Genomic DNA, 27581 nt, shown 5'->3' with positions numbered 1-27581 from the left:
ATTGAGCCCCTTTATTTATGTTATTTTCTGCATTGTTTTATTTTCCATAGGATTATGCGACTTTTGGGACGTTTACATTTGATTCTTTCCTTTTGCGCACTTTTGACATGTACGAACTCGTTTATTTATTCAACCTTGAGTATTTTGCATTTGAATTTACTGCTTCTCACGAGTTTGTCTCTGATACTATTAACCTGTTAGTGCAAATAAAATCATCACCCTCTAACTCCTCTGCTAGATCATACCTTAGCAGGACAATAAAAATCAACCACCTTCCCCTGCTAACTCCTCTGCTAGGTGACACCTTAGCAGGAAAAAAAATCAACCACCTTCCCCTGCTAACTCCTCTGCTCGGTGACAGGAAAATAGAAATTCACCATCTCCACCCTCTAACTCCTCTGCTAGGTGACACCTTAGCAGGAAAATAGAAATCAACACCATCACCCTCTAACTCTTCTGCTAGGTAACACCTTAGCAGGAAAATAGAAATTCACCATCTCCACCCTCTAACTCCTCTGCTAGGTGACACCTTAGCAGGAAAATAGAAATCAACACCATCACCCTCTAACTTCTCTGCCAAGTCATACCTTAGCAGGAAAATAGAAATTCACCATCTCCACCCTCTAACTCCTCTGCTAGGTGACACCTTAGCAGGAAAATAGAAATCAACACCATCACCCTCTAACTCCTCTGCCAGGTCATACCTTAGCAGGAAAATATAAATTCACCATCTCCACCCTCTAACTCCTCTGCTAGGTGACACCTTAGCAGGAAAATAGAAATCAACACCATCACCCTCTAACTCCTCTGCCATGTCATACCTTAGCAGGAAAATAGAAATTCACCATCTCCACCCTCTAACTCCTCTGCTAGGTGACACCTTAGCAGGAAAATAGAAATTCACCATCTCCACCCTCTAACTCCTCTGCTAGGTCATACCTTAGCAGGAAAATAAAAATCAACACCATCGCCCTCTAACTCCTCTGCTAGGTCGGGCCTTAGCAGGAAAATAAAAATTCAACACCTCTACACTCTAACTCCTCTGCTAGGTCGGGCCTTAGCAGGAAAATAAAAATTCACCTCCCCCACCCTCTAACTCCTCTGCTAAGCCGGGCCTTAGCAGGAAAAAAAAAATCAACACCATCACCCTCTAACTCCTCTGCTAGGTCGGGCCTTAGCAGGAAAATAAAAATTCAACACCTCCACATTTAACTCCTCTGCTAGGTCGGGCCTTAGCAGGAAAATAAAAATTCACCATCTCCACCCTCTAACTCCTCTGCTAGGTGACACCTTAGCAGGAAAATAGAAATTAACACCATCACCCTCTAACTCCTCTGCCAGGTCATACCTTAGCAGGAAAATATAAATTCACCATCTCCACCCTCTAACTCCTCTGCTAGGTGACACCTTAGCAGGAAAATAGAAATCAACACCATCATCCTCTAACTCCTCTGCCATGTCATACCTTAGCAGGAAAATAGAAATTCACCTCCCCCACCCTCTAACTCCTCTGCTAAGCCGGGCCTTAGCAGGAAAATTTAATTTCTCCCCTGCACTCTGCTCCTCTACTAGGCGATGCCATAGTAGGAAAATTTAATTTTTCTCCACCCCAACTCTACTCCTCTGCTAGGCGATGCCTTAGCAGGAAAATTTAATTTCTCCCATGCACTCTGCTCCTCTACTAGGCGATGTCATAGTAGAAAAATTTAATTTTTCTCCACCCCAACTCTGCTCCTCTGCTAGGCGATGCCTTAGCAGGAAAATTTAATTTTTCTCACTTTCATAATACACCACCATTCATGAACTGAAAAGAAGAACTTGATTTTATTGAATTCCAATGGATTACATAAGAAAGTTTGAAAGTAAAATACATCGACGACAGAATCAAGAATAATACTTCCTAAGGTGATAAGCATTTCAAGGCCTCTTCAAAGCTTTGCCTTGCGCATTCTCTAAGTAATAGGCTCCAGAGCTCAGCCTCTCGATCACTTTGAAGGGACCCTCCCACTTTGGGTCCAGTTTTCCTCTCTGCTCTTCTTGCACCTTCCTCAGAACCAAGTCACCCACCTGAAAGTTCCTCTGCACGACTCTTCGATTATAAGACTGTGCAACGCGGTTCTTATAAGCTTCCAATTGAATGCTGGCAGCCTCCCTCTTTCCTTCCAAAAGATCAAGGTCAGTAGCGCGTCTCGCACCATTGTCCTCGTCATAAAACATCACCCTTGCCGATTCCAACCCGATATCAGCCGGGAGCACTGCTTCATTACCGTAGACCAAACTGAAAGGAGTTTCTTTGGTTCCCTCTCTCGGAGTGGTTCGGTATGCCCATAAGACACTTGGTAGCTCATCCACCCAATTGCCTTTGGCTTTGCCCAGTCGAACTTTCAGACCCTGTACCAGCGTCCGATTAGTCACCTCCGCCTGGCCATTACTCTGCGGGTAAGCTACAGAGGTAAAGACTTGTTGGATCTTCATCTCTTTACACCAGGTTTCGATTTTGGCCCCTTGGAACTGTCTCCCATTATCGGATATCAGTCCCCTAGGTACCCCGTACCTGCATACTATACTCTTCCATAAGAATTTCAGGACGTCGTTCTCAGTGATTCTGGCCAAAGGCTCTGCTTCCACCCACTTTGAAAAATAATCAACTGCTACCAGTAGGAATTTTTTCTGAGCAGGAGCTATAGGAAAAGGTCCCACGATATCCATTCCCCACTGGTCAAAGGGACAGGCGGCCGTGACAGCCTTCATCATCGCGGCCGGCCGGTGATTCAACCGCTCATGACGTTGACAACTATCACAAGACATTACCAACTCTTGAGCATCATGCAGCACTGAGGGCCAAGAATAACCGGCGAGCAGTACTTTTCTTGCTAATGCATAAGCCCCTAAATGATTTCCACAACACCCCTCGTGAACTTCTCGGAGCACATAATCAGCCTCTTTGTAACTTAAACACCGAAGAAGTGGCCCTGCAAAAGACGTTCTAAACAACACGTCCCCAACCATTACATAGCGTGAACATTTTATCTTCAACTTACGAGCTTCGCGAGGGTTATCAGGAAGCTTTCCCTCTTTCAGGTAATCAATTATGTCAGTCCTCCAATCCTCTTCTTCTTGCTCAACTGCAGGTGAACTCGTGTGAGGTGTGAGTTCGATTTGAAATACCACATCTCTATTCTTCCAACTTCCCATCGTTCCAGCCATTTTGGCTAGAGTGTCTGTCTTTTCATTTTCTTTCCTGGGAATCTGTTCAAATGTAATCTCTGTGAATTTCTCTCTGATTCTGTTCACTTCTCGAGCATACTCAATAAGCTTCTCATCTTTCACATCATACATCCCCTTCATCTGTTGCGCTACCAACTGTGAGTCAGAAAAAATAAGTACCCGGGTAGCTCCCACATTTATGGCTGCTCGAAGTCCTGCCAACACAGCCTCATACTCTGCCTCATTATTGGATGCTCGAAAGTCCAACCTTACAGCCAACTTCACTTCTTCCCCAGCTGGTGAAATCAGTACTACTCCCACCCCACTTCCGTCCTTCGACGAGGAATCATCCAAATACACCTTCCAAGGGTCCTCATTCTCCTGATGTACAGTCTCAGCCAGAAAATCGGCTAATGCTTGTGCTTTAATAGCTGTTCTCGGCTCATACTGGATGTCATATTCTCCCAACTCCGTAGTCCACTTAACCAGGCGGCCGGACATATCAGAATGAGTGAGAATTCTACCTAATGGACTGTTAGTGAGCACCACAATCGGATGAGATAAGAAGTAAGGCCTCAAGCGTCTGGCTGTCATTACCAACACCAAAGCCAACTTTTCCAACCCCGAGTATCGGATCTCTGCCCCCTTGAGTGCATGCGAAACATAGTACACCGGCTGTTGAACTGATCCATCAAGCTTGACAAGGACCGAACTCACGGCCCCTTCAGTGGCAGATAAATATACCCGCAAAGGCTCCCCCGCTGCCGGTTTGGCTAGAACAGGAAGCTCGGCAAGGTACTCCTTCAGTTCTGTGAAAGACTTCTCGCAATCCGGCCCCCACTCAAATTTTTTCGCCTTTCGCAGGGTCAGGAAAAAAGGTAAACTTCTATGGGCGGATCTCGAGATAAAACGTGCCAGCGCAGCAATCCTCCCTGCCAACTGCTGAACATCTTTGGGCCCCTGAGGAGAGACCATATTTTGGATAGCTTGAACTTTCTCAGGGTTAGCCTCAATTCCCCTCTCCGTCACCATATAACCTTGAAACTTCCCACTCTTCACCCCAAATATACACTTCTGAGGGTTCAACTTCAGCCCATAGGACCTAAGGGTGGAAAAGGTCTCCATTAAGTCAGGTATGAGCAGGGCTGAATCCTTAGACTTTACCATGATGTTATCCACATACACTTCCACATTCCTCCCCACCTGCTTAGAAAAGACTTTATCCATCAACCGCTGATACGTGGCTCCGGCATTTTTTAGTCCGAAGGGCATGACCACGTAACAGAAAGTTCCTTCAGAGGTGATGAAACTTACTTTATCTTGATCCTCCACGGCCAAGGGGATTTGATGGTACCCCTGATAAGCGTCCAGCATGCACAAATACTGGTGTCCGGCTGTGGAGTCCACCAACTGATCTATCCGCGGCAAGGGATAACAATCTTTAGGACATGCCTTGTTGAGATCTCTGAAGTCCACACACATCCTCCATTTTCCTGAACTTTTCGGAACAAGAACGACATTCGAGAGCCAAGTAGGAAATTGTACCTCTCGAATGTGCCCAGCACTGAGCAACTCTCCCACCTCCTTTTTTATAGCTATATCTTTCTCGGGCCCGAAGTGTCTTTTCTTCTGCTTCACGGGATGAGAATTCGGCAAGATGTTTAACCGATGTTCTGCTACATCTGGACTCGTCCCTGTGAGCTCTTGGGCTGACCAAACGAACCTGTTGAGATTAGCTTGTAAACAAGTAATAAGTCTTTCCCTTACCTCTGGGTCAAGGTCAGGGGCTATTCTTAGAGTTTTCTTGTCAAGCCCCAATGTCACGATCTCCGGCTTCTCGTCCATCACCTCATGAACCTCTCTCCTTACCACGGGCAACCCGCTTCGCCCCCTTCTAATCATATTGACCTCCACACGTGCCTTCTTCCCCTCTTCTTTCACTATCCCCTCATAACACCGACGAGCGACTTTCTGGTCCCCACATAAGACTCCAACCTCCCTCCCCACAGGAAACTTCAACTTCTGATGATACGTGGACGCTACAGCTCTGAAATCCTTTAGGGTTGGTCGCCCCAGAATTCCATTGTAAGCGGATGGGGGGGGTGTCCACCACAGTAAATGTCGTCATCTTGGTCACCCGCCGAGGCTCATGCCCCAAAGATAAAGGAAGGACAATTTGACCCAGCGGCGGGATGGCATATCCTGCGAACCCATATAGAGGAGTGGAGATTGGCTCAAACTCAAATCCTTCCACCTTCATCTGATCCAGAGTACTCTTGAACATGATATTAACAGAGCTTCCATTATTAATAAAGATTCGTGCCACATCATAATTGGCAACGGTGGTCGTCACCACCAAGGCATCGTTATGAGGAGCCACAATGCCTCGGAGATCCTCTGGCCCAAAACTGATGACAGGATCATGGGGTAAGTTCGCACTCCTCGATATTTCAAAATTCTCCAACCTCCTCCCATGCGCTTTCCGCGCTCGCCCGGAATCCCCATCAGTAGCACCCCCCGAGATCATATGAATCATTCCTCTCGTCGGGTGATTATCCTCATTCGTTCTCCTCCTCGGTTCAGGGGGCTCCCGAGGGACATCCTGACCTCGACCCTGTCTCTTCGGCTCTTCGATCCTCGGATGTATCCATGGAGGGCCTCGACCCCGCCTAGAAGACGGGCGAGATCTCAGCTCACTCCCGGACGAGGACCCTTCTTGTCTACCCCGTGGCGGAGGTCGAGCACTGCTCTCAACCCTCTGCGACTTCTCCCCCCTCTCCCCCGACTCCCTCACCTCCATCACCTTATCCCGACTCCTATTCAGAGGAACATGTGATGAGAATTGTCCTTTACCTTTGGTTCTGTCCTCATCTCTTTCCCCTGCACCCCTCTTCTTTCCACCTCTCTCGGCTCTCTCCACCCTACTTCCTCCGGGCCGGTTTTCCATCCTCCTGTATCGTTGAGCATCCTCTAAGTTTACATATTTCTCTGCTCGAGCCAACAAATCATCATAGCTCGACGGAGGCTTCTTGACCAACGACTTAAAAAACTCTCCTCCCCTTAGTCCTTGTGTAAAGACACTTATCATGATGTCAGGGGTAGCCGCTGGTATTTCTAGCGCTGCAGTGTTGAAGCGCTGGACAAACTCCAGTAACGTTTCAGCCTCTTGCTGTTTCATCACAAACAGACTCAAATAGTTCTTTTGATGCCTCTTGCTGCTGGCAAATCGGTGCAAGAAGGCTGCAGAGAAATCCTCGAACGATTGTATGGAGTTGGGCTGCAGGGTATTAAACCATTGCTGGGCTGACCTCACCAACGTGCCTAGAAACACCCTGCACCTGACTCCGTCCGAATATTGGTGCAACAGAGCCGCATTCTCAAATCTCCCCAAGTGTTCCTCAGGGTCTGTATGTCTGTCATACTCTCCAACGTTTGATTGTCGGAAATTCGGAGGAAGCCCTTCCTCCAAGATGGCTAGTGAAAAAGGGCTTCCTCTCTTGGGTACCGGCGCCCTGCTTCCCACCTGCTCCCTCAACCTCCTTATCTCTTTCCACATCTCTCTCATCTCATTGATCTCCCCACTCTGGAGGGGTTGCGTCTCTTCAACCCTGCTATGATGGACCTCAACATTTTCCTCCCGCTTCTGATGGGCGGCTTGTTCCTCTACAAACATAGACTCTTGATTCCTCTTCATGGCCTCATCCACTGTTCGGGTGATAAATTGGTCCAGCTGTTCCAGGGTCAAGTTTCCCACATTCTCATTGGGACAGGTTTGCTCGACCCTCGTCTCGTGGATGGGCTGCTCAGTTCTGGCCTCTTGACGAGGTTGTTCTTGTCTCGTCTCAAGATGCGGTTGTTCCTGTCCCCGCCTCAGCGCGAGATGGTTCGGGTCCCCTCCGAGGACGGGATGATGCTGAGGTGGCTCTTCCACTCCCTCTCCTCCCTACCATCTCTACGTCTTAACTCCAAGATTCCCACAGACGGCGCCAAGTGATACTCACGGGAAATTTAGGGTCCGATCCACGCAAGCGTCACTAATCTAGACACGGGCTCCAAAATTACCCTGGGCCTGAAATCACAAATAAGACCGTTAGGAGGGGGCCAGGAGGGTATCCTGGCGTAGCCCCTCCGACGCTCAAGTCAGAGACTGAGGATATATGGGGGGAGCAGCTAAGGGCGCTGCTGAAAACAATATAGTGAATGAAATATCGTACGCTCAAACCTAGTATTTATAGGAGAATACCTGGGCTTGTCATGAGCCCTTCACCTGTGGGCTACCTGTGGGCCTTAGATAGGGGCCGGGGGTTTGGGCCAGATCTTGATGGGCTCATCCATGGGGTATCACCAGTCTCCCCCTCCCGAGTCGAACTGAATCGTAGGTTCAAAGTTCGATTAATGGTGTTGTCCTTGGTTCATCAGCGATGAGGATGTATCGTACCAGAAAAAATTAATTTCGTTTGCCGTTAACGAACGATGTTCACCGCTGCAAAAATTACGGGGATCCATGAGATATCAGGTATCAATTTTTCTTAAATTAAACTTTAAAAAATGACATTCTTCTTGATGTTGATGCCCATTTCATCTCTTCATTCCTCCTCTTAAGACAAAGTGCATCATCTGTTCAAAATATTCTAGATATCTTCATGCGTACGACGATGTAGAACCTTTATTCGAAATTTCAAATTTTGCTATTTTTTTTCCTTTTAATTGATGAAATGATAGTCCCACACGTCAACTCAAATCCCATTTCAATATATCTCGTGAACGACAGGTACTATACTACCAACTCAATGTCCAATCATCTTTAAGCAATCAGTTTTTTAAAAAAATATTATCAAATAATATAATCGAAATGTTCTCTACTCTGCTGTCGGCGTATTTTATTTGTAATATTATTGTTTATATTTATAATAAAAAATATTATTTTTGATATATAAATAATATTTTTTTATGAATGGTTCAAATAAAATATTATTTTTATAAAATTGATTTTTTATATTTGGTCAATCACTGCATATTACATGAATGAAAATAATTTTAAGCTTATTAGGTGATGCGAGTTTTGTGAGCTTTTGTTTGCATATCACAGGAAACAGGGGAACCCATAGCCCAAAATACTAGGACAGCAACCAACCTTATTCAGTGAAGCAAGAAAAAGGGAAAGAAGAAAGTTTGTTAAAAGAGAGATTATTTTTCATCTCACTTTGACCGCGTAGTAAGTTGGAATTTTCGTAAAAGATAGTCCAAAGGGTTGAACAAATCCTGGAAGAATAGAGATACAGATAGTCACCATCCATTCATCTATATATACATATGACACACACGAGCATTTATTGATCATATTATTTTTGTCTCACCTAACTTCGCTGTGCATTAAATTCTCAGTTATTGATGATTTAGGGATAGAGTCCCCAATTACACACACGAACACACACACGCAAGCATATCATTGAAAGTTTTCTCTCTTGAAGATTTCATCTGGGCTATCTCGTTTTTATCCATTTTCTTGATGTTTTCCAGCCGGGGGTAATGTTGGCTCTTCATGAAATTGCAAGTTCGCATTCCAATATGTGATGCCTTTTGTTTTTAAAATGGTAATAACTTTCTTCTTTGGCCTTTGCCCTAATTTTCCGTTTTGTTTTAAAGAAGCAGAATTTGAACTGATCATGCTATGCTTTTGGGTTGGTGATATTAATTGTCTTTCGTATTTTCTTTAAAATTTAATGTACTATTTTGAGAGGTAAATTTTAATATACTTGACTAATTCTTTTGTGTGCGTGTGTTAGGATTTCCTTGAATTTCGATGATGATTTTTCTTTTGTTTACTTTGAATTTTTGCAGGTTTCAATGGCAGTCCAGTGTTCAAAACTGAATCTTGAAAAACCCCTTTCAATTTAAAGGGAAAAAGCAGAAGATAATGAAGTGTTTCTATCCTTTCAAGGAGAAAACAAGAAGCAGGAGACAAAACTCAGCCCCAGTTCTGAAAAATCAGAACAATTCTGACATCTCACAAACTGAGAGGGTAACAAAATCGTCGTGTTCAGCCCCTTCACCTCGAAGCATACCTGAATTATATGAAGAAAAAGCTCGTCATTTAAGGGTTTTTAAGTTTTCTGAGCTAAAGCAGGCTACTAATAATTTTAACAGATTACTTAAGATAGGTGAAGGTGGTTTTGGATGTGTGTATAAGGCAAGCATCAAGCCTGCTGACGGAAATGGCGACCCTTTCGTGGTCGCCATTAAAAAACTCAATAAAGATGGCTATCAGGTATGCTTCTTGATCTCATGTGTGGTTTGCCAGCGGTTGCTGAGATCAAATTAAAGTCTCTGTTTGTTCGATAATGCTTCAAGATTATTGCTTTGATTTATGTTGGATTAGAGAACTTTATTCTCTTTCTTTTTCTGCTAGCCATTTTCAGACCCTTTTTGTGATTGAACCAGATTATGTTTTGTGAAGTGGTTTGGTTTCGGATGATTTATTTAATTTGAAAAGTTTATTTTCTTGTTTTGGTTTATGTGATTATTCAGTCCTCCATGCTTCAAACAATTCAATGTGGATTGATTTACAAAAATGGCTATTGCAAACTAAACATGAGAGTTACATTAATGCATGGAAGGACAGTGGCAAGCATAGGAATTTCAGACAACTGTGCGGCTTAGTGAGCTTTGAACGGATCAAAGCTTGGAGTTTCATTAAAATTACACATGAAAAATTAAATTTTTTCATTTCGGTCCGCCTTTGGGCCTGAAACACTTGGAGTTACAGAATTCATTGCATAACCACCGTAAGTCCTCAAAAGAATTAAAAAACCTGAGTCCTCAAAAAGATTAAAAAAAAAACTATCAAAATATGTGGTGTAAGTTTATGTGGGACCGTGAATCCCTCGTTGATGTTCGATTTCTTGTTCACAAAAATTCATCTTAAAAATTGTGTTGCCGCCAACTTCCAGTTTATTATGAACTGTTTTGTGAGTCAGCTGTTATATATTATTTCGAAAAATGAATTATTTTAGTGCCTCGAACTGTTCAGGGTCATAAACAATGGGTAGCAGAAGTGCAGTTACTTGGTGTTGTAGATCACCCAAATCTTGTAAAACTTATCGGTTACTGTGCTGTGGATGGAGAAAGAGGCATTCAAAGGCTACTTGTGTACGAATACATGCCAAACAAGAGCCTGGAAGATCATCTATTTAGCCTGGCTTGTCGATCCCTTTCTTGGGATCAAAGAATGCAAATTGTTCTTGGTGCAGCTCAGGGATTGGCTTATTTGCACGAAGAATTAGAAATCCAGGTTTTAACATCACAGGCTTGGTCATTGTTATGTTTCTACTGTTCTTTTTGGTAGTGGTGGACCGTTTCCCCCCCTAAATGTCTCGCTGACAGTGTTTGCCCTGTGGAACTTCTTTTCTCGATAACCAGTTGGCTTTACTTTTGTCACTATGGGCCCGAACAGGTGACAAAGTATATTGAGCACATTGTTTTAAGATAGTCAAGATTGGCATTCGATTGGAGTTAATATGGAGTTTTCTTTGTTGCCATAATTTGATTTTTCAAGGCAATTGGCTCAGTGCCTCGGTCAAAACTCTGCTCAAGCTCAAATCCAAGTGCTTGACAAGAGATACTCAAGGGCAATTGGTTCATCTATTATATTTTATTTTTAATGTATCGTCCTGTCATAATGCATCAACAATTTTACAAAGACCTAAGGCATGTTTTTAGCGTTTTAAAATTTTTTTGAGAAGTTATGCTGCTTGATGTATGAGTTGTCGAATTGTGAGTCAGCATCCAAGGATAACAGTACTTGCACAACTTGTTACCACCCTGATGAATGAAATGCATCAAATTACAGCGAACTGTTATCTCGATTTTATGAGCTCTACTTCAATAATTTGACCAGTTCCCATGTAAATTATTTTTATTTATCCCAATGGTTAGGTTATTTATCGAGATTTCAAGACATCAAATGTGCTATTGGATGGAGATTTCCATCCAAAACTTTCGGATTTCGGGCTTGCCAGGGAGGGTCCAACTGCTGGTCGGACTCATGTTTCAACTGCGGTATGTTCACTGATCTGGTAAAATTGGCATTTACACTTTTTATGCGAAGTGTGAAAAACTTCTCATATTGTCTCGTGTTAATAAGATTTCGAGCAAGCCCTTCTCTTTAAAGACACTATAGGTGAATCCCGCAGAGACAAGCAAGGGCAGTCTCCCCCTTAAAAAGGATAGATTCTTAAATTTTGAGTGTACCATCTTGAAAATATTGAACTCTTGCCCTCGGAATAAATCTTTAATCACCCAAACTCAACAAATTTGTGATGTCTTTTACCTTGTTCTTGGTCAGGTTGTAAGAGATTGTGAATGATTTTATTGTCCTATTCATGTACTTTTAGGCTATCTCATTTCTTTTAAGTGAAAGTAGAAGCGAAGTTGGTTCTACTTAAGCCCATCTGCATGCAGTCTCATTTGCATGGACCCGATGGCACGGGACGTGACTCGTGAGTCACAAGACATGCTGTTCCTGTAAAACAAACATTAATATAATTGTACGCAACAGAATACATTCATCAACTATCTTTAGAACCTAATCTCTGTGTAGGTCGTTGGAACGCATGGATATGCTGCCCCGGACTACATACAAACCGGCCATCTTACCACTAAGAGCGATGTCTGGAGTTTTGGCGTCGTATTGTACGAGATCCTAACAGGCAGACGGTCTCTAGAAAGGGGACGCCCCAAATCCGAGCAAAAACTGTTGGACTGGGTCAAACAGCATCCAGCAGATAGTCGGAAATTTAGCATGATAATGGACCCAAGACTTGAAAACCAATACTCCCTAACCGCAGCTCGTTCCGTCGCAAAGTTAGCCGATATTTGTCTGGTGAAAAACGCCAAGGACAGGCCGAAGATGAGCGAGGTGGTGGAAAATGTAAAGAAAATACTGCAAATTTCAGTGGAAGAAAGTCCTCCTACCCAGTATTTAGAAAGCCAAACGATGGAAGAAAAGCCCGAAATAGCCATGGGGGCGGCGGAATCCGCTAAGCGGAGATTTGCCCATTTGGCTAATTTGAGTGAATATGTCGGTGGAGGAGGTGGTGGGAGATTTATGATGATGCAGCGGAGTAAAATGGGGTAGATACGGAGTTTTCTTGGTTCATTGTAGTAGTTGTATAAAAGGGCCATCACTTTTTGTGAAGATTTGAGTTTTCAGAACTTTGCTTGTGCAGCGATTTCTGTAGCTGTTTGTTTTCGTGTAAACAATTAAAGCAAAGTTTGATCCATTTTAAAAGCAGAGTTAATTTCATTTCCCTTATTAAAACACCTATTTTATTATATATATATATATTTAAAAAACGTTAAATATGAAAGTCTCTTTCTTGTGATTTCTAGATATTTTTTTCCTCGGAGATGTATGTTCATCTTACGGGCCCCTCCTTCTGGACTTGGGCTGATCGTAGTGACAACTTGTTTGGGCCGTCATCACCTTTGTAGAAGCTTTTCAATACCCATTTATTTTGTTTATGTTGAAAATATGAAAAATATTTGTGTTGAAAATTATAATGTTGAATGTTGAAAATTAGGTAAAATTAGGGAAAATTAGTGTGTGATGATGTATGTAATGATGAAATTGTTTTTGGATTGTTTTCCAATGAAATCCTATAAATAGGTCTCCATTTGTAAAGATTTGATACAATTGAGTAGAAAGAAAAATATTATAAAGTGTGTAGTTTGGTAAATTTTGAGAGTTTGAGATTTTTACTTTTTACCATAAATTTTTTCTTTTTCACAACACGTTATCAGCACGAGGCTCTAAAAGTCCTCCATACTTTTCCAAGCTCCAAACAGAAGAAAAAGGTAACAAAAGTAATAATATTTATTTTACTGTTATTTATTTATTGTGTATATATTTAATATATAATATAATGTTATTATTAGAAATAATAAAAATAAATTTTTCAAAAACTTGTTATAAATCCTGGGAGGATGTTAAGACGACATCCCACACTCCTGGTAAGGGATACGACAAGTATAAAAGCCTATAAGATTTTTAAACAAAATAACTTATGACACTTCATTATAATAATGTGATATGAAATACATAATTATTTAAACATGACTAATATTATATACACCATATTATTACCATAAAATTATACAAATACATACATTTATTTTTTTGTACACCAACGGTCATAAACGGTAACAAAACGGCTAGTTTTTGCCCTATAAATATGATCTCGCAAACTCTTTCAATCACTCCAATTTTCTCCTATTCTCTAAAAATTATTCTTCATCAAATTTTCAAAGAAAAAAGAAGATGACTTTATCAAGGTTATTTTTAATTATTTTGGTTATCATACTCACGAGTCTTTTATTTATCGGAGAATATCCTCCTCGTGTGTTTTCTTTATTTTTACAAATGCTTGTACTTGTTGTTTATCTATTTCTTTGTATTACAATATTCATTAACTAATAAAATGCATCGTATTTAGTACCACCATGTCAAATTTGACAAAGCTCGAATTTGTTGCGCTCGATATCACGGGAAAAAATTATATGCCATGGACTCTCGATGTAGAAATGCATCTTGAGTCATTGGGTCTAAGCGAGACCATTAAAGAAAATGGTATATCTTCATCACAAGGAAAAGCAAAAGCTATAATATTTTTGCGTCGACATCTCGATGAAGGTTTAAAATGTGAATATCTCATCGAAAAAGATCACATGGCTCTGTGGAAAGGATTGAAAGAAAGATTTGAACATACAAGGGAAGTTATACTTACGACCACCCGTGATGAATGGAATATGTTAAGATTCCAAGATTTTAAGAAAGTCGGTGATTATAATTCAGCGATATATCGAATAATCTCGCAGCTAAAATTTTGTGGACATGAGGTTACAGAATCGGAAATGCTTGAAAAAACATTTTCCACGTTTCACGCATCAAATATAACTTTACAGCAACAATATAGAGTGCGTGGATTTGCGAGATATTCTGAACTCATCGCATGTCTTCTTGTGGCGGAAAAGAACAATGAGCTATTAATGAGAAATCATCAGTTCCGACCCACTGGATCAACAACATTTCCAGAAGTAAATGCTGTGAGTAAAAATGAATTTAAATCTGTAAACCAACATCAAATCCAGAGACAAGGTTTTGGTCGAGGTCGTGGTCGAGGCCGTGGTTTTGAAAACAATAGAGATGGTTATTTTTATAACTCATCTCAAAAGGACGTCACGAACCATCCACAGAAAAGGCATCATGAGAACATGAGTGTTAATGAAAATCACTCGAAAAGATTTGAAAGTTCTTGTTTCAGATGCGGCACTCCAGGACATTGGTCTCGTATTTGTCGAGCCCCTGAGCACCTTTGCAAGCTCTATAAAGAATCGATAAAGGGGAAAGAAAAAGAGACCAACTTCACTGAACGAAGTGACCGTTTGAGTGATTCAACTTATTTTGATGCTGCTGATTTTATGAATGATTTTTCTGGAAATGATCAATATATTGGTGGGATAGAAATGAACAATATTGATGCTACAGATTTTCTCAATGATTTCTCTGAAAATGAACAATATAATGGTAGAATATAAATGTACAATAATTTATTTTTCATGTATTCATATAATAATATTTTATTGTACAATTATGATATGTGTTATATTTACATATGTATTGTCAGTAATTTTATTTCATTGCATATTTTTTTGAAGTTCAAATATGGAAAATGCTATGAGCAAAGTTGAAGTTTGCATACCCGATAGTGGTACAACGCACACTATCCTCCGAGATAAAAGATATTTCTTGGAACTAAAACCAACAAAAACAACGGTGAATACAATATCAGGTCATGTAGACTTGATTAAAGGATGTGGTAAAGCACAATTTTTGTTACCTAATAGTACAAATTTTTTTATCAATGATGCTTTATATTCACCACAATCGAAAAAAAATTTGTTGAGTTTTAATTATATATATTCTCATGGTTATGATACTCAAACAATGAACGAAGGGAATGAGAAGTATATGTGTCTTATCACATATAAATCAGGAAAGAAATATGTGATTGAAAAACTATCAATGCTCCCTACTGGATTGCATTATACACATATAAGTCCAATTGAATCAAACATGGTAGTTGATAATTCTTCAATATTAACCAATTGGCATGATCGATTAGGACATCCTAGTTCAACAATGATGCGAAGAATTATAGAAAATACACATGGTCATCCGCTGAAAGACCAGAAGATCTTTCAGAATAATAAGTTTCAATGTAAAGCATGTTCTCTTGAAAAACTTATTATAAGACCATCACCAGCCAAAATCCAAACTGAATCACCAATGTTTCTTGAACGTATTCAGGGTGATATTTGTGGACCAATCCATCCACCATGTGGACCATTCAGATACTTTATGGTATTGATTAATGACTCCAGCCGATGGTCACATGTATGTTTATTGTCAACTCGAAATGTTGCATTTGCAAGATTACTTGCTCAAATAATAAAATTGAGGAATCAATTTCCCGATTATACAATCAAGAAAATTAGACTTGATAATGCTGGTGAATTTACTTCCCAAACTTTCAATGATTATTGTATGTCTATGGGAATCATTGTTGAGCATCATGTTGCTCATGTACATACACAGAATGGATTGGCTGAATCATTGATTAAATGTCTGCAAATGATTGCCAGACCAATGATTATGAAAACAAAGCTCCCTATTTCTATATGGGGACATGCAATTTTACATGTTGCTTCATTAATTCGCATCAGACCAAGTGCATATCATAAATACTCCCCATTGCAGCTTGCATTTGGTAAAGAACCAGACATTTCTCATCTGAGAATTTTTGGATGTATGGTGTATGTGCCTATTGCACCACCGCAACGAAAGAAAATGGGACCTCAAAGAAAGGTTGGAATTTATATCGGTTATGATAGTCCATCAATCATTCGATATCTTGAACCTCAGACATGCGACGTGTTCACAGCACGTTTTGCTGATTGTCATTTTAATGAGTAAATCTTCCCAATGTTAGGGGGAGAACAGAAACATACCGAAAAAGAAATTACATGATATGTACCATCATTGTTACATCTGGATCCAAAAACAAAACAATGTGAAAAAGATGTACAGCAAATTGTGCACTTGCAAAGAATAGCAAATCAAATACCATATGCATTTGCAGACACAAAAGGGGTAACTAAATCATATATATATGCTGCAAATGCCCCTGCTCGAATTGAAATTCCGAAGAAACAAATTGAAGATACTCATGATGTCATTAAACGCCTGAAGCGTGGAAGGTCAGTCGGTTCCAAGGATAAAAATCCTCGAAAAAGAAAATTTATAGAGAAACACGATGATCACAAAATAAAGAATGATGTTCCTGAAGAAACACATGATGATCACAAAATAGAGAATGGTGTTCCTGAATAAATACATGATGATGAAAATGTTCTGTCAGAACCACAAACTGACGAGAATCATGAAATCTCTATCAATTATATTAATACTGGAAAAGTATGGAACCGAAAAGATATAGAAGAAATTGATGATATATTTTCTTATAATGTGGCAATCGACATCATAAATGATAATGAAGATCATGAACCAAAATCTTTTGGTGAATGTAAAAATCGGCAGGATTGGATAAAATGGAAAGAAGCCATCCATGTTGAATTGGATTTGCTAAATAAACGTAATGTTTTTGGACCTATAGTCCTTACACTTGAAGGTGTAAAACCTGTTGGATACAAATGAGTTTTTATTCGAAAGTGAAATGAGAAAAATGAAATAGTAAGATATAAAGCTCGACTTGTTGCGCAAGGTTTTTCTCAAAGGCCTGGAATTGATTATGAAGAAACGTATTCTCATGTGATGGATGCAATTACGTTTCGGTATTTGATTAGCTTGGCGGTATCTGAAAATTTAGAAATGCGTCTTATGGATGTTGTTACAGCTTACTTATATGGATCACTTGATAGTAATATATATATGAAAATCCCTGAAAGATTTAAGATGCCTGAAGCACAAAGTTCAAAACCCAGAGAATGTTATTCTGTGAAATTACAGAGATCATTATATGGGTTAAAGAAATCCGGTCGAATGTGGTATAATCGACTAAGTGATCACTTGATGAAAAAGGGATATGTAAATAATTCAATATGTCCTTGTGTTTTCATTAAGAAAACAACATCCGGATGCGTAATTATTGCTGTATATGTTGATGATTTAAACATCATTGGAACGAATAAGAAAATTCAAGAAGTTGTGTCATACTTGAAGGAACAATTTGAAATGAAGGATCTTGGAAAAACCAAGTATTGTCTGGGTTTACAAATTGAACAAAAAGAATGTGGAATATTTGTTCACAGACAAATTATACAGAAAAGATCCTTAAACGTTTTAATATGAATAAATCAAATCCTTTAAGTACTCTAATGGTTGTTAGATCATTAAACATAGAAAAGGATCTATTCCGTCCATGTGAAGATGATGATGATATTCTTGGTCCAGAAGTACCATATCTAAGTGCTATCGGTGCCCTTATGTATCTTACAAATTGTACAAGGCCTGATATATCTTTTTTCGTAAATTTGTTGGCAAGATTTAGCACATATCCAACAAAGAGACACTGGAACGGAATTAAACATATATTCTGTTATCTACGAGGAACGACAGACTTGGGACTTTTGTATTCAAAAGATGTTAATCCAAGTATAATTAGTTATGCCGATGCTGGATACTTATCTGATCCACACAAGGCACGTTCCCAAACTGGATATGTATTTACTCGTGGAGGCACTGCAATTTCTTGGCGTTCACAGAAACAAACGCTTGTAACAACTTCATCAAATCATGCCGAGATTATTGCACTACATGAAGCAAGCCGTGAATGTGTGTGGTTAAAATCAATGAGCCAACATATCCAAATCTCATGTGGATTATCATTCGACGAGAAGCCTGTGATACTATATGAAGATAATGCTGCATGTGTAGCTCAAATGAAAGAAGGATACATAAAAAGCGATAGAACTAAACATATTCCTCCTAAGTTCTTCGCATTCACCAAGGAGCTTAAGAAGAATAAATGTATTGATGTTCGTCACATTCAATCAAGTGAAAACTCATCAGATCTCTTCACAAAGGCACTTCCTACGACAATATTCAGAAAGCACATATATAATATTGGGATGCGCAATCTACGAAATTTGAATTGTTGATGTCAACATGAGTGGGAGTTTACGTGACTGCACTCTTTTTTCCTTACTATGGTTTTTATCCCAATGAGTTTTTCCTAGTAAGGTTTTTAACGAGGCAGTACAAAATCACGTAATGAAGACATTATCGTATCATGATCATCATCACAAGGGGGAGCGTTGAAAATATGAAAAATATTTGTGTTGAAAATTATAATGTTGAATGTTGAAAATTAGGTAAAATTAGGTGTTGAATATTGAAAATTAGTGTGTGATGATATATGTAATGATGAAATTGTTTTTGGATTGTTTTCCAAAGAAATCCTATAAATAGGTCTCCATTTGTAAAGATTTGATACAATTGAATAGAGAGAAAAATATTATAAAGTGTGTAGTTTGATAAATTTTGAGAGTTTGAGATTTTTACTTTTTACTATAAATTTTTACTTTTTCATAAAAGTTTATTATTATTAATATTAATATTCCATTTTTATTGTTTTCTCTTTTACGATTAGGATACACACACACTGACACACATGTATATTATTTGGTTTTAAGGAGTATTTTGGTCAGACTCTATTTAATTCATTGAAATGAAATATTGACTTTTAAATAGTGCTATATAATTAAATAATATAACATATAGTAGAATTCGAGATTTAAATTTTTTAATAAATGTTTAAATGCTCACCACATGAAAATTATTTGTAAATTAATAAATTTGACATGGAACAATTAAACGAGTATGTACAATGTTGAATATTGGGCACCGATTTTTAATTAGTACGAGCTGAATTATAGACAAACGATGGTGATTTCTCCGTGAAAACTTAAAACTGGTGAAGACCATTTATTTCGTTTCACATGTTTTCATAACATATATAATATATATACATATATATACATAACCCGCATGAATAAACTCTCTCGACTAACACAATAATATGCAAAACAAGTTAACTATATGAATCGTATGGAGCATGTATGTTAGACAAACTTGTCCGAAAAAATATTGATCGGATGCTATCTACCCAACCCGTACACTGAGAGCATAATTTCTTCAAATATTGATCTTTAAAAGATTGATTTTATGCTATTTTTTTTTTATAAAGAAGTTTTATCATATGCTTTAGATTATGATGTGAGGAAAACAAACAAATATACTGAACTCTGGGAAGCAATTCTAACCAACCCCATCAGTCCATCACATATTACTATTTCTTCTAGTTACAAAAAGAAAGAGATCAAGAAAAACAAACCTAAAAAGATCAAAACTTTTTTATGGATTTAACTATCCTACGCCACTGATCAGACCCAAGATCTCAAATCTCAAGAACCCTCAACGGTTTCTATGAATCAGGGCCCGATCATTATCCCTCTTATCCTTCTATTTTCCTACTTAAACTCGCTTACGATTTCTACGGAGTTAGGAGACAGCAACAGTGTTTGACTGTACAGATTCTTTTTCAGATTCGGTGTTCTGTCTCACAGTATTTGATGATCTCTTAGAAGAAGAGAGCTTCAATCTTTTTTCACTGGCTTCGTCTGTCTCGATCTGTTCCTGCCTGCATTCTTGGCTGCAAAACGGTGTGTCCCCTCTGTAGCAAATCGCAAAATTAATCAATTCAAAGTTCGAACCCAACAAAACCAAATATCATTTATAACGGGGAAAACACTGCATTGATCAAGTAAAGACTGCGATTATCATCATGACAATCTACCTGAACAAAGATTTGGGTAACTGACCTGTACATGTAGATGTCACTTTTCTGGCTGAGTGGTTTGCGGCAAAGGAAGCAAGAATCTAGAAAATGGGGCTGGCGGTGTGTATCTTCATATCTCGCGTAATATGAAGCCCCTGGCCTCATCTTTTGCGTGTATAGAGGCGGCGATGGCGGGTTGCTTCGTTGAAACCGAAGAGGAGAGGAAATAATGATTGTGGGTGGAAGTTTTAAGAGAGTGGGAGGTGGCTCTTTTATAGGAGGCTTGGGCTGTTGGGGGATGGGAATAAATTTAAAAATCGATTATGTGAAGAAATATATATATATTGGTTTAATAAAGCATCTAATACTTGTTCAAGTATTTTAATCATCGTGTTAATGAAATAAACTTTCTCCGCTTAAATATATATATTTTTTGGTTACAATTGAGGGAATCATCCGTTGTGGAAAGATAACGTGTACTATAATTCTTCTCAAATAGCCTATTCTCATTTTGTATTTTTCAATGATTTCATCTATCTCTGCTGGAGAGGTTCAGATAATTCTGCATCATCGTTGATATTTTAGTGTTTCTGAAGCCAAATAATCAGTTGTCTTGTTTTGTTCTTTACAGATATGGTTGATCTTGACTTCCCAATCTTTATTCAAGACATTCATACATACAGAGATCAAATTAAGCACAGGCATCAGTGTAGATCACAAGAAATTTAATTTCTAATGAAAAAGCACGAGCAGATTTCAAAGATCCAACGGATGGAATCTACTAGACTACTAGTAAGGTTGACGACTTTCGTTCTATGTATTAGATTTTATACTATTGTTTATCAATCCTATTTGATTTTGGATGTATGAATTTGGAGCGTTATTAAGTAAAACTTTATTTTATTTTATATAATGTTCTCTCAAATGTAACTAAAGTGGTCAACCAGTTAACGACTTATAAAAAAATGTTTATAAATCATGATAACATGTTACTGTAAATTGTTTTTTTTTTTAAATGTCATTTTAAGAAGCAAGATTCAATTTGTGGGCACGAGTAGATTATAATTTAGGAAATAAAAATAAATACCTTTGGGCAAAACAATAAATTTGTGAGAATTCAATGACCAGATTTGCAAGAAACGAAGGTGAGTATTATTAGTTCAAAAAAAGAGAAAAAGAAAACAATGTGCAAAGGGGAAAAAGTGAAATCGACACCATAATCAATCGTGACACACCCAACCTAAACCCATTATTGCATTGGACTTCCCCACATATTTTTTGTACTTTTCTGTTAGAAATTTAACTCCTTTTGTTTAATTTTCGCTTTGAAAAAGAATACATTTTATATTATTGTGTTGAAAAATAACTGTGACACTCGTGAAATCATCGACCAAATTAATCATTTCTGTACCCAAAAAAAAAAAAAAATCATTAATAGTTTTTATTATGTTCATGAATCAATTTTCATATACGATGCTCTATCTATCTCATATATTTAAGCTTATTTGAGTTTTTATATATATTAAAAAACCAACACAGAAAAACTTCAAAAACTTGTTAGAAAATAATTTGTCTTAAATTTATACACATATCAATATAAAAGAATAAAAATAAAAATATTAAATGAAGACAGTGAACTGTATATCGAATCGAAAAAGAACGATTTGAGACCGAGCAAGAGAATGTATATATATATTTTTACCAATCAATGTCAGTTTTTTGAAAAAAAAAAATTTTTGTGTGAAACTGTCTCACGGATCGTATTTTATGAGACATATATCTTATTTAGGTCATCCATGAAAAAGTATTACTTTTCATGATAAGATTAATACTTTTTATTGTGAATATCACATCTCACAGATATAGATTCGTGAGACTGTCTCACAATAAACCTGTTCTATATTTTTTTAGTGTCACGTGTAACAAGGTGATCGGTTGTAGTGAAAGTATCCTCAAAATATCTTATTTAATAATATATGTTGATGAAAAAATAAAATACTTTTTTTAAAAAAACTATACCACTTGCAAATAAAATATATTAATTGGGGGTCTAGTACTCATCATAAAAGCAACAGACTCATGCAAAAGCGGGACCTACTCGTGGACAAAAACGAGCGCAGATTTCAAAGCCATTGTCTCCTCCTTGCCCATTGCCCACGGTCAGCTCGTGATATTCCAACACACACACACTATTGCGTGGAAAAAAAGTGAGCGGCCCCCTATCGTAAAATGAGGACACTAGATGTCACCAGCGAAGTCTGAATAATTTACCATTTTACTCGAAAACGGCTCGTAGAAATTAATTTTGTGGGGTCCATACATATATTGTTGTTATAAAAAATTTATGACCATATTTTTTTAAAAAAAAATTACGTTATTTTTGTTTACTAGTTTTTTTTTTTCAGAAAAATATAAAAAAAGGCGCAAACTTGATAAAGTAAATGAAGAATCACGAACTCAAATCTCTAACAAGCCTCTTTCGAACTTTCCCTTGTATTTCTTGCAATGACACTATTTTCCCAAAAGCATCCCCTAAAGTGCCGATGAGACGCGTTAACTATTTTTCTTGCAATGACACTATTTTTCCAAAAGCATCCCCTATTCTTGCAATAGATTTGAGGTATTTATGGTCCATCATCAAAGCACAATTTCAGGGCACTCGGCCGGTTTGGTTGTTAACCATTAAAAAAAAACGAACTAATCAAATCGTAATTAATGAATTTGCTGGAATCGGAACATTTATACAACAATATTCACCCTTAGATTTGTTTTATTCATTTATGAAAACCAATTAATAAAAATCCAAAGAAATAACAAAAATTGATTAATCATAATTGCTAAAATTTATGTTGTTTTGAGGTCTCGTGTTTGGTAGGTCGCCAATGAAATAAAGGCCGAGACGACAGGCCGCACTCCGCACCCTAGTTTTTTTAAATTGCCGTGTTTGTTTCGCAAGAAACAAATTAATTAAATGCCCGATTTCGTTTTTTAAAAAATTGGCTTGACAAGCCTCGTGACTAATTTAATACTTTAATGCATGTGTAGCTATTTTTATGATTAATTTAATTTATATTTAAATAAGAGAAATATTATCATAGTTGTGAAACTAATTTTATGAGAATTTAAAATGATCAAATAAAAAACAAACAAACAAAAAAATCAGACCAAGATACCATTTGTCTGATTCTTACTAATAGTTATATACATACATACACACGCGCAATAATATAGTATTTAGAGCGTAATTTATGGATAAAATTTTTTGGAGAAGAAACAGAAATGAAGAAAATAACGAAATAAATTATAATTTCATTATTCTTTTATCCAATTAGGACTGCATGTCAATGGCATTTGTAACCAATAATAAGAGAATTCTGAATGGAATATGTGGGAAAAAGGGAGTTATTATTTTTTTTGCTTATATCAAATATACGAGGCATAATAATTCACGCCAAAATCTCTCAAGAATTCAAAAAACCTGATGATTTATGAAAGCTCAGTATAATTTGCCAGTTAAAACTTACAAGAAATCATGCATGAAATTCAATATCTTCCACATTTACCCAACGACTAGTCTCGGTTTCTAGAATAAATTCCTACATCAGATCTAACTTGTCAAATGTCTTAAAAAGGGGGTGAAACCGATGCAGTAAATGCTCTAAATAAGTGCAGTAACAATAGAATCAAGTTTTTTCAACAAAAAATGCCGTCTGCAGACAAGTAGAGCGTCAAGAAACCGAACCTAGGGGTACCAAAACCTAAGAAATCCCTTTGAGCCATGTCGCGAGCACATTAAAATCATTGGTTCGAGAACGAATGAGAAATAGGATTAGCAAAAGAGTGCCAAATGAAGCATACCTCGGAGAAAATAAACTTGTAGAAGCAGGTAACTGTCAAGTTCTCTCTTAATATAGCCTGCTAGAATTGCAGAGAGGCAAGCGGCATGAGCTACCACATAGTCTGTTCAACGACAAATTAAATTTCATCCATAACCCGGCTACTTCCTGTTCGGCATCCCTGTTCATGAGATTATTTTTCACTAGTAATCAATTCTTGTAAAATTCTATTTGCTATTCAGAGAGAACAGAATGTAAAGCAGTTAGCACATCGATCCCAACTCGGGCTTCAGCAGTTTCCATATCAGTTGAAGCTGAGTTGAGTTTCTGATTAAATTCTTCAAGTCTCTTTAGAACACAAGAAGGGTCAATTTGCTCTATTGGCACAGCCTCAATTGCAATTATATCAGTGATAGAATTTGAATGAACAAAGGCAAAGCCGCTGCTGATGAAGTATTTAGTCATTTTGTGCTCTTCGTGTACGGAGAGTAAGCCGGGTTTTAGTTCAGATATTGACGATATGTGTCCCGAGAGGATTCCCATCTGCCCTGACGTGGCAGGTACAGTGACCATGTCCACCTATAGTGATAGAAGCATAAAGAATGTCAGGTGGTAAACATAAAAAATGGCCAATCCAAGTAACAGAAGCCGGAATAAGCATGACTAATGCAGACATAAACCTTTCACAGAAACATGAATAAACCTCAAGCCTGTTCATCATTACTCATATGACATATGAAACTAACAACTGCCTCAGATCTCTATCTCGCAAAAAAATTTACATGACCTTGGTCAAACATTTTTTAACATATGACCCACTATTATATTTCCCCAAATTAACCTTCGAACATCCAATACAAAACAAAGATTCAGCAAACGAAGGCTATATATCAAAATCCTCATCCAATCGAGGTTAAACTTTCATCTAGTAGGAGAGGTGTATGATCATCCACCTATAAGATAAAAAGATTCTGAAATTCTGTATGTAAACTTTCTAAAATTGCTAGTTTTCACTACTCCCTCTCGTTCCATCTCAAATTCCTGGATCCACACTTGATAGGAAAAGCAACAAATCAATTATAAAAAGAGCGTGTGAATATTTTCAGCTTATTTGCTTCATTATGGCAAAAATGTAAACTTTCAAAAATTACAAGTTTTGAGCCCCTCAAATTCATCAAGTTCCCCCATATCACTCCCTCTCTTTCCATCTCGAATTCCTGGGTCCACACTGGATCAGAAAAGCAACAAATCACTTGTAAAAGAGTGCGTGAATATTTTCAGCTTATTTGCTTCATTATGGCAAAAGAAACTGTCATAATACAGCAGTGATCATGGTGTTTTTGAAAAAACCATAGGCTGACAAATGATCCATAATGAATAAATATCGGAGCGATTAATTTGTATAGTATGATTGGAAGCCATAAAGTAGGATTAAAAAACAAGGGTGGACTTGATATTTTATGGCCTTCAAAAGTGTATAAATTAATTTAAATGCACAGGCTCATCTCATAAATCCCCACATTAACGGGAGTTTAAATTCCCCTAAGCAATTTTATCCACGTCGTATTAAGAAAAACTTTTACATGGACCAAACCAAATTTCATTTGCCCAAACCATTGGTCTTTAAGGCCCCACTTTTAGTTCTCCGTGGCTCATGGGAAGGCAATGACGATAACCGAAAGGAAGGGGTCCCTGTATATGCTCCATAAACACACAGCCCCCCTCCTAGGTGATGGGCACAAGAAAGTTTCATCCATTTATGACTTTCTGAATAATGAAGGGAGCTATTCCCATTTCTGCAAAGAACATTTACCTTCCACCTTGAAGGGGGGATATTAGAGTTAATAGTTCAGTAGTTAGATATTAGACTTTTGTCGGTTTATCAGTTGGTTAGTTGGTTGGCATACTTGTGTATAAATAACAGATGTGCAAATGAATTCAGAACTCTCTTTTCTCTGAATAATTAAATCAGTCTCTTCAGTTCAGTTTCATCTCTGAAATATCAAATTCGAATTAAATCAAATTTGAGCCGATCGGAAGCTTCGTTAGGAACTAATCTGAACTTTAGAAAGCCATCTTTCTGGCATTGCATCAAACATTGGCCATAAAGCTGTACAAAAATCCAGATACAAACATAACCTCCAGAAATAAATAAACATATGACTGGTGGGAGATCAAACAGGTAATCTGAACTTCTGAATAATTTTGTCTATATTCCCCTAACAATCCTCATCAATCTTGTCAATATTAAAGAATGGTGCAACATGAAGAGCTAGCTAAAACAAGACATCAACGATTAAAAAATAAAAATAAGTATTCCAAAGACAACTAAAGCGAGGAAGGCGCGAAATTAAATCAATCAATGACAGAAGACAGCACATAACGCATAAGACTAAGAAAGAACTGGGTCTCTGGAACAGAAAAATCACTTAAAATGGCGAATCAACCACGTATCGACCAAAATCAAGGTGGTATCACAGTCGCAGCATAGAAAATTATAAATATAATCAACACAAAATGCCAAATAGCGGTAACGGTTTCGATTGGGGAAGACATAAACCTGTTTATTGAAGAAGAGAGAAGAGTAGGGAGACAACAAGTTGACAGTGAGCTTCGAAGGGATGGCGTCGAGAGAAGGAGCATTCGGGCGAGGGTGCATGAAGGACAATGGAGTCTTGGGTGGGTCCAAATTGGGCACTATTCGCCTCCAGGCCGCCACGAACAGCTCGTCCGAAGAAGCCTCCGTGGATAGAGGCCGGTGGTGGTAGAGGCCAGTGATGGCACGGCGGAGCATGGCTGATTTCGTGAATTGATCGCTCGGTTCGCAAGTCGGAATGGGGAAAGATTTGAGTGGGGAGGAGATGGCCAGTTCTCTAGCATCGCAATTTGCACACAGTAATTTATTTAAATTTAATGTTTTACAGAGAACCAGGCCCAGGCCCATTACTGGGTCTTTTATTTAACGGGCCACTCACCAAGGCCTGCTCTCACTGCTCTTTATTTTATGAAAGTATATTTCAACGAATAAATTAGGAACTTAATAATATAATACAGATGATAAAAGATATTTCAAAATTAATATTGGTTTCTAAAAAATATACTGGAAAATAATCATAATATTATCTAAGTTTGCCTATTTTGTGTTTTGACCGTGTTAGTAGCTGAATTTGGGTTTTGGCCTTTTAAGTTATATCGAGTTTTGGTTTTTGGTCCATTTTTTTCACAGTAAAACCATGACACTGAAAAATGACGACAGAAAGCTGAAAATATTATAGTGGCACTAAGAAATGATCACATATCGTGAGTCACATCAGCATTTCTATAAGAAAACCAAACACAACCCAACTTACACGACAAAACACTAGGATCTGAACACTCACATGGCCAAAACACAAAATAAACCAACTTGAAATACCATTTTGACCATTATCCCAAAATATGCTGCCATTTACACCATAAACATTGAACAGTGTCGAAAGTCTATCTGTGTTATTATTTATCTCTGTTTTTGGTGTGATAGTCCTATTATTTATTATTTAACGGCGACGAATCATATAATTGATCTTTTAATTTTTAACATAATTCATAAAGTAATTATATGTTTACCCGTACCATCATAGAA

General features: G+C 38.0%; 2 protein-coding genes across 2 annotated transcripts; one reads left to right on the top strand and one right to left on the bottom strand.

Annotated features, from left to right (window-relative positions):
* The first annotated feature begins 8293 nt into the window (after window positions 1–8293).
* LOC142546838 (putative serine/threonine-protein kinase PBL19) lies at window positions 8294–12515 on the top strand. Its single transcript, XM_075654791.1, has 5 exons — window positions 8294–8801; window positions 9049–9475; window positions 10238–10498; window positions 11143–11265; window positions 11807–12515. The coding sequence occupies exons 2-5, from the start codon at window positions 9125–9127 to the stop codon at window positions 12341–12343; spliced, it is 1272 nt and encodes a 423-aa protein (XP_075510906.1). The 5' UTR covers window positions 8294–8801; window positions 9049–9124; the 3' UTR covers window positions 12344–12515.
* Window positions 12516–23747: 11232 nt separating this feature from the next.
* On the bottom strand, window positions 23748–26840 carry LOC142546837 (ATP synthase subunit delta', mitochondrial-like). The gene is made up of 2 exons (XM_075654790.1): window positions 26520–26840; window positions 23748–24538 (listed from the first exon to the last, which is right to left on the bottom strand). Exons 1-2 carry the CDS (start codon window positions 26751–26753, stop codon window positions 24194–24196), a joined length of 579 nt encoding a protein of 192 aa, XP_075510905.1. The 5' UTR covers window positions 26754–26840; the 3' UTR covers window positions 23748–24193.
* Window positions 26841–27581: the final 741 nt, after the last annotated feature.

Source organism: Primulina tabacum, chromosome 5 (assembly GCF_025594145.1).
Source record: "Primulina tabacum isolate GXHZ01 chromosome 5, ASM2559414v2, whole genome shotgun sequence".
NCBI classification, from domain to species: Eukaryota; Viridiplantae; Streptophyta; class Magnoliopsida; order Lamiales; family Gesneriaceae; genus Primulina; species Primulina tabacum.
The sequence above is the reverse complement of the archived record's forward strand: the minus strand, read 5'-3'. Positions and strand labels throughout refer to the sequence as shown.